At 47.1% G+C, this 12,018-nt stretch overlaps 1 protein-coding gene across 9 annotated transcripts in view; it reads left to right on the top strand.

Moving 5' to 3' along the window:
• scrib (scribble planar cell polarity protein) overlaps positions 1–12,018 on the top strand; it is a 92,164-nt gene that overhangs the window by 11,312 nt on the left and 68,834 nt on the right. For all 9 annotated transcript variants that reach the window (XM_062979301.1, XM_062979303.1, XM_062979299.1 and 6 more), the window contains exons 2-10: positions 422–539; positions 1,834–1,912; positions 2,027–2,116; positions 2,231–2,287; positions 2,422–2,485; positions 2,728–2,802; positions 8,090–8,234; positions 11,574–11,692; positions 11,800–11,999. In XM_062979301.1, coding sequence (XP_062835371.1) covers positions 422–539; positions 1,834–1,912; positions 2,027–2,116; positions 2,231–2,287; positions 2,422–2,485; positions 2,728–2,802; positions 8,090–8,234; positions 11,574–11,692; positions 11,800–11,999 — 947 coding nt within the window. The remainder of the gene's footprint in view (positions 1–421; positions 540–1,833; positions 1,913–2,026; positions 2,117–2,230; positions 2,288–2,421; positions 2,486–2,727; positions 2,803–8,089; positions 8,235–11,573; positions 11,693–11,799; positions 12,000–12,018) is intronic.

Raw genomic sequence — 12,018 nt, 5'->3', positions numbered from 1 at the left:
GTTCAAGATGGCAGAATGGCCCCATCCCCCCTGAAGCCCTCGCTTTCACTGCCAGGCTCCTTCCCTTCAGGATTTTAAGCAGAGGCTGGATGTCCATCTGTTCGGAGGGCCTGGATTGTGTATTCTCTCATCTGGCAAGAGGGGTTTGGACTGGATATTGTTTGGAGGACCCTTCCAGCTCTAGGAGTCCGTGATTCTGTGCTAAACGGAAGGAGCCTGGCAGCGGAGGCGAGGGCCTCGGGAGGGACGGGGCCATTCTGCCATCGTTTGGAGGGCTTCCCCTTGAACCGCGCAACGGAAATGTGTTTTACCTCTGGCTACTCAGTGTGTTGGAGGGCAACCTCCTTGGTGAGCCCTGTTTGGGCCCTTCTCAGCTGACCAGTGTCCCCCACCTTCCTCCTTTCCTCCCCCCCCCCCCCAGCCTTTCTTCCGGCTCCTGAACCTGCGGAAACTGGGCCTGAGTGACAATGAGATCCAGCGCCTGCCTCCGGAGGTGGCCAACTTCATGCAGCTGGTGGAGCTGGACATCTCCCGCAATGGTGAGTGGCCAAGGGAAAGCGGCGCCCCATCAGCCCTGACAGGGGGTCCTTCGGGGAGGCCCTTTGGGGGTGCGTGTGTATTCAAGTGGATTGAGCTTTCGGGAGCTTTTCCTGCCCTAATGGCTCTTCAGCAAAAGCGAGGACAGCCACAGTGGAAGCCCTGCTGCTGTGTAGCTCTGTGTGTCGCTGGCACCAGGGAACAAGGACCCTTGTGCTTTTTGATGCACAGGAATGCATTTGTGAGACATATTCCGTATCTCCTCCAAAAAGTTACTGTATATACTCGAGTATAAGCCTAGTTTTTCAGCCCTTTTTTAAAGACTGGAAAAGCCCCCCTCGGCTTATACTCGGGTGAGGGTCTTGGTTGGCTTATATTTGGGTCAGCTTATACTCGAGAATATATGGTACTTTTATTATTTTTCTCTATTATTGTTGCTACTATTACATTTATTTTACTCTATTTTTATTATTATTAATAATACATTTATTGTTTCACTCTGATCTTATTATTATTATTGCATTTATTATTTTACTCTATTATTACATGTATTTTTCCTGTATTTATTATTATTATTATTAATTATTATTACATGTATTATTTTACTCTGTTATTATAAAAAGGATACATACGCACATTTACATTGAAGGAGATGAGAATAATGATTTGATCAGAGTTGGACAATCTTATCCTAAATTTGAGATTTATGTAAATATTCAAAAACATTTAACCTACTGATGCCTCAATTAATGTAATTTTATTGGTATCTATTTTTATTTCTGAAATTTACCACCCTCGTCTTATACTAGAGTCAATGTTTTCCCAGGTTTTTGTGATAAAATTAGGTGCCTCGGCTTATATTCGGGTCAGCTTATACTCGAGTATATATGGTAGTTTTCCTGTGCTATGTTTTGTACTATAAACAAAAAAAAATTCAAAACAAACAGAATCTGAACACTGGGTTGCTTGCGGACTTTGCAATCAGTCATTTGCTTTTCCTGCTTGGCAGGAGGTTGGACTAGATGGCCCTTGTGCTCTTCCAACTCTATAATTCTATTATTTTAAGGAGATGTTGTGAAAACAACACAATGTAAGTTAGTCGCAATGGTCAACTCCAAGTATGTCAGAGTCTGAATCCAACCTGTTTAATGTGTACATTAAAGCAACAACTAAGATCCAACGCATAGACTGAGAACACCAGTTGAAAAATATCGATAGGCTGGGGGGGGGGGGGGTCTGCCTTTGCTGTGCTTCCAACCCCTTTGTGTGGGGCCCTGACCACCCCCTTGTTCCCAGACATCCCGGAGATCCCGGAGAGCATCAAGTTCTGCAAGTCCCTGGAGATCGCCGACTTCAGCGGGAACCCCTTGTCCAGGTACCAAGGGCTCAGGTGGTGGTGGGGGGGGGGTTCGTGGCCGCAGCCCTAAAGGGAGTGGTGGGGACGGGCCATTGGGGGTCCCTGAGGTCTCCCCTTCCCTTGGCCCCACAGGCTCCCCGAGGGTTTCACGCAGCTGCGCAGCCTCTCCCACCTGGCCCTGAACGATGTCTCCCTGCAGCACCTGCCCAGCGACATTGGCAAGTGAGTCTGTGGGTAGAGCAGGGGAGGGGGTCCGCGGGGCTGCCTGCCCCCCTCTTTTGTCACCGCTGTCACTCATGGGACCCCACCTCCCCCCCCCCCCCACCTCTCTTGCAGTTTGGCCAACCTGGTGACCCTGGAGCTGCGCGAGAACCTGCTGAGGTCCCTCCCAGCGTGAGTGTCCCCTCGGCCTTTGGGGTCCCAGCGCATTGGGGGGGGGAGGAGTGGGGGGAGACTGCCCACAGTGGAGGGGGCTTCCCTTCCTTTGAAGACTCCCCACTGACCGCCTCCTCCTCCCCTGGCCGCAGGTCCCTCTCGTTCCTGGTCAAGCTGGAGCAGCTGGACCTCGGGGGGAATGACCTGGAAGTTCTGGTGAGTGGGGGCCGTGGGCGCTGGTCAAGGGGGCAGCGGTGGGGCTGCCTGGGGGGCGCGGCCGTTCTGCCCTGCTCAGCGCTCGCTGCCCGGCCTTCTCTCCCTCCCGCCCCAGACCCCCGTGTGCCTCTCTTTGCCTGCCTGTCTCTGTCTCCGTCTCTGTCTGTGCTTGTGTTGGGGGGACGTGTCCTGGCCCGGGGGACCCCCGCCCACCGCTCCTCTCTGCTCCTCCTCCTCTGCAGCCGGACACGCTGGGCGCCCTGCCGAACCTCAGGGAGCTCTGGCTGGACAGGAACCAGCTCTCCTCGCTGCCCCCCGTGAGTAGCCCAAGCAGACCCCCCCCCCCCCAGCCGCACAAGCCCCTCTTGGGGCCCAAAAGGGTTCAGGTGTGGACCTGGTTGGTTTCCACTGAAAGCACTGTATGTGCCTGGTGGGTTGTTGTTCATTCTATGTCTATAATTACCATAATGTTTAACGATGTCTATTTTAGGGTTGATTTTTTATTGTGGTATTGTTTTATGTATTGATGATGTGAATTATGTTTCCCTTTGATATTGGTGTATCTGTATTTATTGCATATCTGTATTTATTGCATCGTATGCATTGTTCCATTACGAGTGCTTTGTAAGCCGTCCTTAGTCCCTTTGGGAGATGGTGGCTGGATAGTAATAATAATAATAGTAATAATAATAATAATGATACACAACAAGATGAGTACACAGCAAACAAGATCAGTATATTGGCTGTTGTATTGCATCACACATCAGACCCTTCCCAAGTGTCTAGGACTGTGATGTCTCAGCGACTAATGCATGCAGATCCGAGTCGGGTGGCCTTTTGCAGCTGACAAGTGTTGATTTGGTTGGTGCAGTTATGTTTAAGTGCTGGCCAAGGTCTTTAGGCCCTGCACCCAGTGTGCCAATCACCACTGGGACCTCCTTGACTGGCTTGTGGCAGACTCTTTGCTATTTGATCTTTAGATCCTCCTATTGCGTCAGCTTTTCCAGTTGCTTCTTGTCGATTCTGCTTTCACCTGGGAATGCAACATCGATGATCCATACTTTGATTTTTAACACAAACGTGAGGCCAAGAGTCGTGCTCCAAAACTCTGTCTGTCTGAATTATTATTGTTATTATTATTATTGGCACAAAGACATAGTATGACACAGCAAACAAGATATATATGTTGGATTTCGTATCACAAATTCCCAAGTGTTTAGGACTTTTTTGTGTCAGGAGCGACTTGAGAAACTGCAAGCCGCTTCTGATGTGAGAGAATTGGCCGTCTGCAAGGACGTTGCCCAGGGGACATTGCCCGAATGTTTTGATGTTTTTTACCATCCTTGTGGGAGGCTTCTCTCATGTCCCCGCATGAGGAGCTGGAGCTGACAGAGGGAGCTCATCCGTGCTCTCCCCGGGTTGGATTCGAACCTGACAGCCTTCAGGTCAGCAACCCAACCTTCAAATCACAAGGCCACTGCACCACCGGGGGCTCCGGTTTAGGACTGTGATGTATTTTTGGATGATGCGTGCAGATCCCAGTCAGGTGGCCTATTGCAGTTGACAGATCGTGATTTTGTCAATGTGTATTGTTTCCAAATGCCGGCTGAGATCTTTTGACATTGCACCCAGTGTGCCGATCACCACGGGGACCATCTGTAGTGGTTTATGCCAGAGCCTATTATTATAATTATTATTATCATCATTATTATTATTGACACAACGACATGGTATGACACAGCAAACAAGGTAGATATGCTGGATTTTATATCACAAAATCACAAGTATTATTATTATTATTTTATTATGACACACCAAACAAGATAGATATGCTGGATTTTGTATCACAAAATCACAAGTCGAACACTTCCCAAGTGTCTGGGACTATGTGATGTATTTCCGGATGATGCGTGCAGATCCCAGCAGGGTGGCCTTTTGCAGTTGGCAGATCGTGATTTTGTCAATGTCTATTGTTTCCAAATGCCGGCTGAGATCTTTTGGCACGGCACCCAGTGTGCCCATCACCACCGGGACCACCTACACTGGTTTCTGCCAGAGTCTTTGAAGTTCAATCTTGAGGTTCTGATAGCGGCTGAGTTTTTCCTGTTGTTTTTCGTCAATGCGACTGTCACCTGGGATGGCGACATCAATGATCCAAACCTTTTTCTTTTCCACAACTGTGATGTCTGGTGTGTTGTGTTCCAGAACTTTGTCAGTCTGGATTCGGAAGTCCCACAGTATCTTTGCGTGCTCATTTTCCAAGACTTTTGCAGGTTTGTGATCCCACCAGTTCTTTGCTGCTGGGAGGTGGTATTTGAGGCATAAGTTCCAATGAATCCTTTGGGCCACATAGTTGTGCCTCTGTTTGTAGTCTGTCTGTGCGATTTTCTTACAGCAGCTGAGGATATGATCCATGGTTTTGTCGGTTTCCTTGCACAGTCTGCAGTTTGGTTCATCAGCTGATTTTTCGATCTTGGCCTGAATGGCCTTTGTCCTGATGTCTTGCTCCTGGGCTGCAAGGATCAGGCCTTCTGTCTCCTTCTTCAGGGTCCCATTCGTGAGCCAGAGCCATAGAATCATAGAATCATAGAATAGTAGAGTTGGAAGAGACCTCAAGGGCCATCTAGTCCAACCCCCCGCTAAGAAGCAGGAAATCGCATTCAAAGCACCCCCGACAGATGGCCATCCAGCCTCTGCTTAAAAGCCTCCAAAGAAGGAGCCTCCACCACGGCCCGGGGGAGAGGGTTCCACTGCCGAACAGCCCTCACAGTGAGGAAGTTCTTCCTGATGTTCAGGTGGAATCTCCTTTCCTGTAGTTTGAAGCCATTGTTCCGTGTCCTAGTCTGCAGGGCAGCAGAAAATAAGCTTGCTCCCTCCTCCCTATGACTTCCCCTCACATATTTGTACATGGCTATCATGTCTCCTCTCAGCCTTCTCTTCTGCAGGCTAAACATGCCCAGCTCTTTAAGCCTCTCCTCATAGGGCTTGTTCTCCAGACCCTTAATCATTTTAGTTGCCCTCCTCTGGACGCTTTCCAGCTTGTCAGCATCTCCCTTCATCTGCGGTGCCCAAAACTGGACACAGTATTCCAGGTGTGGTCTGACCAAGGCAGAGTAGAGGGGGAGCATGACTTCCCTGGATCTAGACGTTATTCCCCTATTGATGCAGGCCAAAATCCCATTGGCTTTTTTAGCTGCCGCATCACATTGTAGGCTCATGTTTAACTTGTTGTCCACGAGGACTCCAAGATCTTTTTCGCACACACTGCTGTCAAGCCAGGCGTCCCCCATTCTGTATCTTTGATTTCCATTTTTTCTGCCGAAGTGAAGTATCTTGCATTTGTCCCTGTTGAACTTCATTTTGTTAGTTTCGGCCCATCTCTCTAGTCTGTCAAGATCGTTTTGAATTCTGCTCCTGTCTTCTGGAGTGTTAGCTATCCCTCCGAGTTTGGTGTCATCTGCAAACTTGATGATCGTGCCTTCTAACCAGGTCTTCTCCTTATCAGCTTTTCCTTCAATTTTGTCAAGGAACTTTCCATGCAATATTTTGTTGTGCCAGCTGTCAGCTCTAGTTTGTAGTGCGGTTTTCTTGTACTGGTTTTTTGTCTGCTGTGCTTTGAGGAGTTTCTGATTTTTGACTTCAATTAAAGCAGGTTCTTCACTTTGCTTTACATATTCTGCCAGGGCATGTTCTTCTTCTTTGACGGCTTGTTTGACTTGTAAGAGTAAAATTATTATTATTATTATTATTATTAATTGCCTTTGTCCTGATGGCTTGCTCCTGGGCTGCAAGGATCAGGCCTTCTGTCTCCTTCTTCAGGGTCCCATTCGTGAGCCAGAGCCAGGTCTTCTATTATTATTATTATTATTATTATTATTATTATTATTATTAATTGCCTGTGTTCTGATGTCTTGCTCCTGGGCTGCAAGGATCAGGCCTTCTGTCTCCTTCTTCAGGGTCCCATTCGTGAGCCAGAGCCAGGTCTTCTATTATTATTATTATTATTATTATTATTATTATTATTATTAATTGCCTGTGTTCTGATGTCTTGCTCCTGGGCTGCAAGGATCAGGCCTTCTGTCTCCTTCTTCAGGGTCCCATTCGTGAGCCAGAGCCAGGTCTTCTATTATTATTATTATTATTATTATTATTATTATTATTATTAATTGCCTGTGTTCTGATGTCTTGCTCCTGGGCTGCAAGGATCAGGCCTTCTGTCTCCTTCTTCAGGGTCCCATTCGTGAGCCATAACCAGGTCTTCTATTATTATTATTATTATTATTATTATTATTAATTGCCTTTGTCCTGATGTCTTGCTCCTGGGCTGCAAGGATCAGGCCTTCTGTCTCCTTCTTCAGGGTCCCATTCGTGAGCCAGAGCCAGGTCTTCTATTATTATTATTATTATTATTATTATTATTAATTGCCTTTGTCCTGATGGCTTGCTCCTGGGCTGCAAGGATCAGGCCTTCTGTCTCCTTCTTCAGGGTCCCATTCGTGAGCCAGAGCCAGGTCTTCTATTATTATTATTATTATTATTATTATTATTATTATTATTATTATTAATTGCCTGTGTTCTGATGTCTTGCTCCTGGGCTGCAAGGATCAGGCCTTCTGTCTCCTTCTTCAGGGTCCCATTCGTGAGCCAGAGCCAGGTCTTCTATTATTATTATTATTACTATTATTATTATTAATGGCCTTTGTTCTGATGTCTTGCTCCTGGGCTGCAAGGATCAGGCCTTCTGTCTCCTTCTTCAGGGTCCCATTCGTGAGCCAGAGCCAGGTCTTCTATTATTATTATTATTATTATTATTATTATTAATGGCCTTTGTTCTGATGTCTTGCTCCTGGGCTGCAAGGATCAGGCCTTCTGTCTCCTTCTTCAGGGTCCCATTTGTGAGCCAGAGCCAGGTCTTCTATTATTATTATTATTATTATTATTATTATTATTATTAATTGCCTTTGTCCTGATGGCTTATTATTATTATTATTAATTGCCTTTGTTCTGATGTCTTGCTCCTGGGCTGCAAGGATCAGGCCTTCTGTCTCCTTCTTCAGGGTCCCATTTGTGAGCCAGAGCCAGGTCTTCTCCTTATCAGCTTTTCCTTCAATTTTGTCAAGGAACTTTCCATGCAATGTTTTGTTGTGCCAGCTGTCAGCTCTAGTTTGTAGTGCGGTTTTCTTGTACTGGTTTTTTGTCTTATTATTATTATTATTATTATCAGACAGAGATAGCTTTTATCCTATAGCTGTGCCTGTGTTGGACTCCATGGCTTCACGTTGATGTGTCACTGGGAGTGTGGAGGGATGGGTGTGTTGTTGTGTGGGCTGGAGAAGGCATTTAATTTTGTTGTGCAAGAGCACAGTGACAATAAAGCTATTCTCTTCTCTTCTTCCCCATTTGATGCCTCTTGAGCTCTGCAACTCCCACCATTCCCAACAGCCTCAGGCCCTTTCCTTTTCCCCCGCAGCCGCTTAAGCGGCTGCGGGGGAAAAGGAAGGGGCCTGAGGCTGTTGGGAATGGTGGGAGTTGGAGTCCAAAACACCTGGGAGGAATCAACCTCCACACCTGTGGGTCCCATCCATCCATCCTTCCTTGGTCCAGGAGCTGGGGAACCTGCGGCGCTTGGTCTGCCTGGACGTCTCGGAGAACAAGCTGGCGCATCTTCCGGGCGAGATCTGTGGCCTGGTGGCCCTGACCGACCTTCTCCTGTCCCAGAACCTGCTGGAGTCCATTCCGGACGGCATCGGTGAGCAAGCGGAGGGGGCGAGCTGGCTAACACCTCAAAATAAAGTATTCCACCAGGCAGGCTTTGAAGCTGCAAGGCCATTCAGTGCTAACTCAGTGCTTTCCATACGGTTGGCTTCCTTTCCTTCCTTGGTCGCCCACTGAACCAGCTAACACCTCCCAACAAAGGATTCCCTCAGGCAGGAATCACCTAGGCTTTGAAGCTGCAAGGCCATTCAGTGCTAACTCAGTGCTTTCCATACGGTTGGCTTCCTTTCCTTCCTTGGTCGCCCACTGAACCAGCTAACACCTCCCAACAAAGGATTCCCCCAGGCAGGAATCAGCTAGGCTTTGAAGCTGCAAGGCCATTCAGTGCTAACTCAGTGCTTTCCATACGGTTGGCTTCCTTTCCTTCCTTGGTCGCCCACTGAACCAGCTAACACCTCCCAACAAAGGATTCCCTCAGGCAGGAATCACCTAGGCTTTGAAGCTGCAAGGCCATTCAGTGCTAACTCAGTGCTTTCCATACGGTTGGCTTCCTTTCCTTCCTTGGTCGCCCACTGAACCAGCTAACACCTCCCAACAAAGGATTCCCCCAGGCAGGAATCAGCTAGGCTTTGAAGCTGCAAGGCTATTCAGTGCTAATCAAGGTGGCCAACTGCAACATCCACACTTGCCTTGGGCAGAAAAGAGTTCTTTATCCCACTCTGGACCTTCCAGGGATATATAAACCCCACTTGCCTAGTTTCCAACAGACCTCCCAACCTCTGAGGATGCCTGCCTTAGAATGTGGGCGAAATGTCAGGAGAGAATGCTTCTGGAACACAGTCATACAGCCCAGGAAATTCACAGCAACCCAGTCTTTCCTTTCATTGTTACATTCTCTGGCCTCCCTTCCTAATAACATTTAGGCCGGGCTGTGGCGCAGGCTGTTGAGCATCCAGCTGCAGCCAGCTGCAACAAATCACTCTGACTAAGAGGTCATGAGTTCGAGGCCTGCTCGTGCCTGCGTCTGTCTCTGTTCCATGTTATGGCATTGAATGTTTGCCTTATATGTGTAACTAGCTGTGCCCGGCCACGCGTTGCTGTGGCAAAATATGGTGGTCTGGGAAATAAAGTATTGAGGAACTGGTGGTAGTTAAGGTCAAGGGTAAACGTTTTCCCCAGACATTAAGTCCAGTCATGTCTGACTCAGAGTGTTGGTGCTCATCTCCATTTCTAAGCCGAAGAGCCGGCGTTGTCCGTAGACTCCTCCAAGGTCATGTGGGATGACTGCATAGAGCGGCGTGACCTTCCCGCCAGAGCAGTACCTATTGATGCACTCACATTTGCATGTTTTTGAACTTCTGGGTTGGCAGAAGCTGGAGCTAACAGTGGGGGCTCTCTCCGCTCCCCCAATTCAAACCTGTGGCCTTTCGGTCCAGAAGTTCAGCAGCTCAGCGCTTTAACACGCTGCGCCATCAGGGGATATTATTTCCTAAAGGTTGTGAATATACAATATTTCTGATTGTTTTTTTTGTCTGTTGGAGGCAAGTATGAATGCTGCAATTAGGAAAAATGATTAGGATGTAATGGCCTTGCAGCTTTAAAGCCTGGCTGCTTCCTCCCTGAGTGAATTTTTTGTTGGGAGGTGTTAGCTGGCCCTGATTCTTTCCTGTCTGGAATTCCCTTGTTTTCAGAGTGGTGTTGTTTGCAATATTTTATGTGCTTCTACTGTCTGTGGCCCTGAGAAAACAGAGGATTTGCCAGACTTTGATGATGGGAATACTTTGTTGGGAGGTGTTAGCTGGCCCTGATTGTTTCCTGTGTGGAATTCCCCTGTTTATTTACTGTCCTGGTTTTAGAGATTATATTGTTCTGCATTATTCTATCCCAGTAATTATTTCATATTAAAGTAGAATCTCACTTATCCAACATTCACTTATATAATGTTCTGGATTATCCAACGCAGTCTGCCTTTTCATAATCAATGTTTTTGTAGTCAGTGTTTTAAATTCATTGTGATATTGTAGTGGTAAATTTGTAAATACAGTACAGTAGAGTCTCACTTATCCAACATAAACAGGCTGGCAGAATATTGGATAAGCGAATATGTTGGATAATAAGGAGGCATTAAGGATAAGCCTATTAAACATCAAATTAGGTTATGATTTTACAAATGAAGCACCAAAATATCATCTTAGACAACAAATTTGGCAGAAAAAGTAGTTCAATACACAGTAATGCTATGTAGTAATTACTGTATTTATGAATTTAGCACCAAAATATCACGATATATTGAAAACATTGACTACAAAAATGCATTGGATAATCCAGAACATTGGATAAGCGAGTGTTGGATAAGTGAGACTCTACTGTAATTACTACATAGCATTACTGCGCATGGAACTACTTTTTCTGTCAAATTTGTTGTATAATATGATGTTTTGGTGCTTAATTTGTAAAACGATTACCTAATTTGATGTTTAATCGGCTTTTCCTGAATCCCTTCTTATTATCCAACATATTAACTTATCCTGTCGGCCTGTTTATGTTGGATAAGTGAGAGTCTACTGTATATTGATAATCTTACATTATCTGCTTAGAACTGGATTATATGAGGCCCCTTCTTCACAGCTGTATAAAATGCACACTGAAGTGGATTATATGGCAGTGTGGAGTCAAGATAATCCAGTGCAAAGCAGATAATGTAAGATTATAAATGGGTTATATAGCTGTGTGGAAGGGCCTTGAGTCTACACTGCCATATAATCCAGTTAAAATCAGATAATCTGTGGAAGAAGTCTAAGTGAGGCCTACATCTGCCTGTCCCCTAACTGAAGCCTGGCTGTCCCTTGGCTGGTTGCTAGGCAACCAAGTGGGCAGAGATTAGCCCTCTAAACTGGCAGCAATTGGATAAAAAAAATTATTGCTCTCCCTCTAATTAGGACTTTATTTTTCTTTTCTTTTTGTTGTATCAACCTGGAGGCATGGATGATGGGTTGTGTTGTCAAATTTCGAGGTTGCGGGGCCTGTACTTTTGTTGTTTTGACCACTGCCCTGTTGCCATCACTCTTTTATATATATAGATGTGATCTGCCCTGAGTCCCCTTCGGGGTGAGAAAGAAGGGCGGGATATAAATACTGTAAATAAAATAAATAAATATATGCATGCATGCTTGTGCATTGGGGAGGCACATGGATAGATGGAGGCGGGAGGCTATGATGGTGGACTCCGAAAGGTCCATGGATTTATGTCCCCCAGAAGTGGCGCTTGTAGCAAGGCAGACTAAAAGGATGCAGAGAAAAAGCTGAGGTGTAAACATAAGCAGAATGGCTTACGATGAATATATAAATTGTGACCCTGCTTCCCTGTGCCCAGGTCAGTTGAAGCAGCTCTCCATCCTGAAAGTGGACCAGAACCGGCTGGTGGAGCTGACCGAAGCCATTGGAGACTGCACAAACCTCTCGGAGCTCATCCTCACCGAAAACCTGCTGCCGGTGGGTCTGTCCGAGGGCCGGGCTTCTCCTTGGCCCATGGACCTTTCGCGGGGTGGGTTGGAGGGCAGGGGCTCTGCCTCTGCTGACCCCCTGCGGCCTCTTTCCAGGCCCTGCCCAAGGCCCTGGGGAAGCTGACCAAGCTGACCAACCTCAACGCGGACCGGAACCGGCTGGTGGCCCTCCCCCCGGAGATCGGCGGCTGCAGCAGCCTCAACGTCCTCTCTCTGCGCGACAACCGCCTGGAGCTCCTCCCCGCGGAGTTGGCCGGCACCACGGAGCTCCACGTCCTGGACGTGGCCGGGAACCAGTGAGCCCGGGGGAAGCGG

The sequence above is a fragment of the Anolis carolinensis genome, chromosome 4, assembly GCF_035594765.1.
Source record: "Anolis carolinensis isolate JA03-04 chromosome 4, rAnoCar3.1.pri, whole genome shotgun sequence".
Taxonomy (NCBI): Eukaryota; Metazoa; Chordata; class Lepidosauria; order Squamata; family Dactyloidae; genus Anolis; species Anolis carolinensis.
The sequence above is the reverse complement of the archived record's forward strand: the minus strand, read 5'-3'. Positions and strand labels throughout refer to the sequence as shown.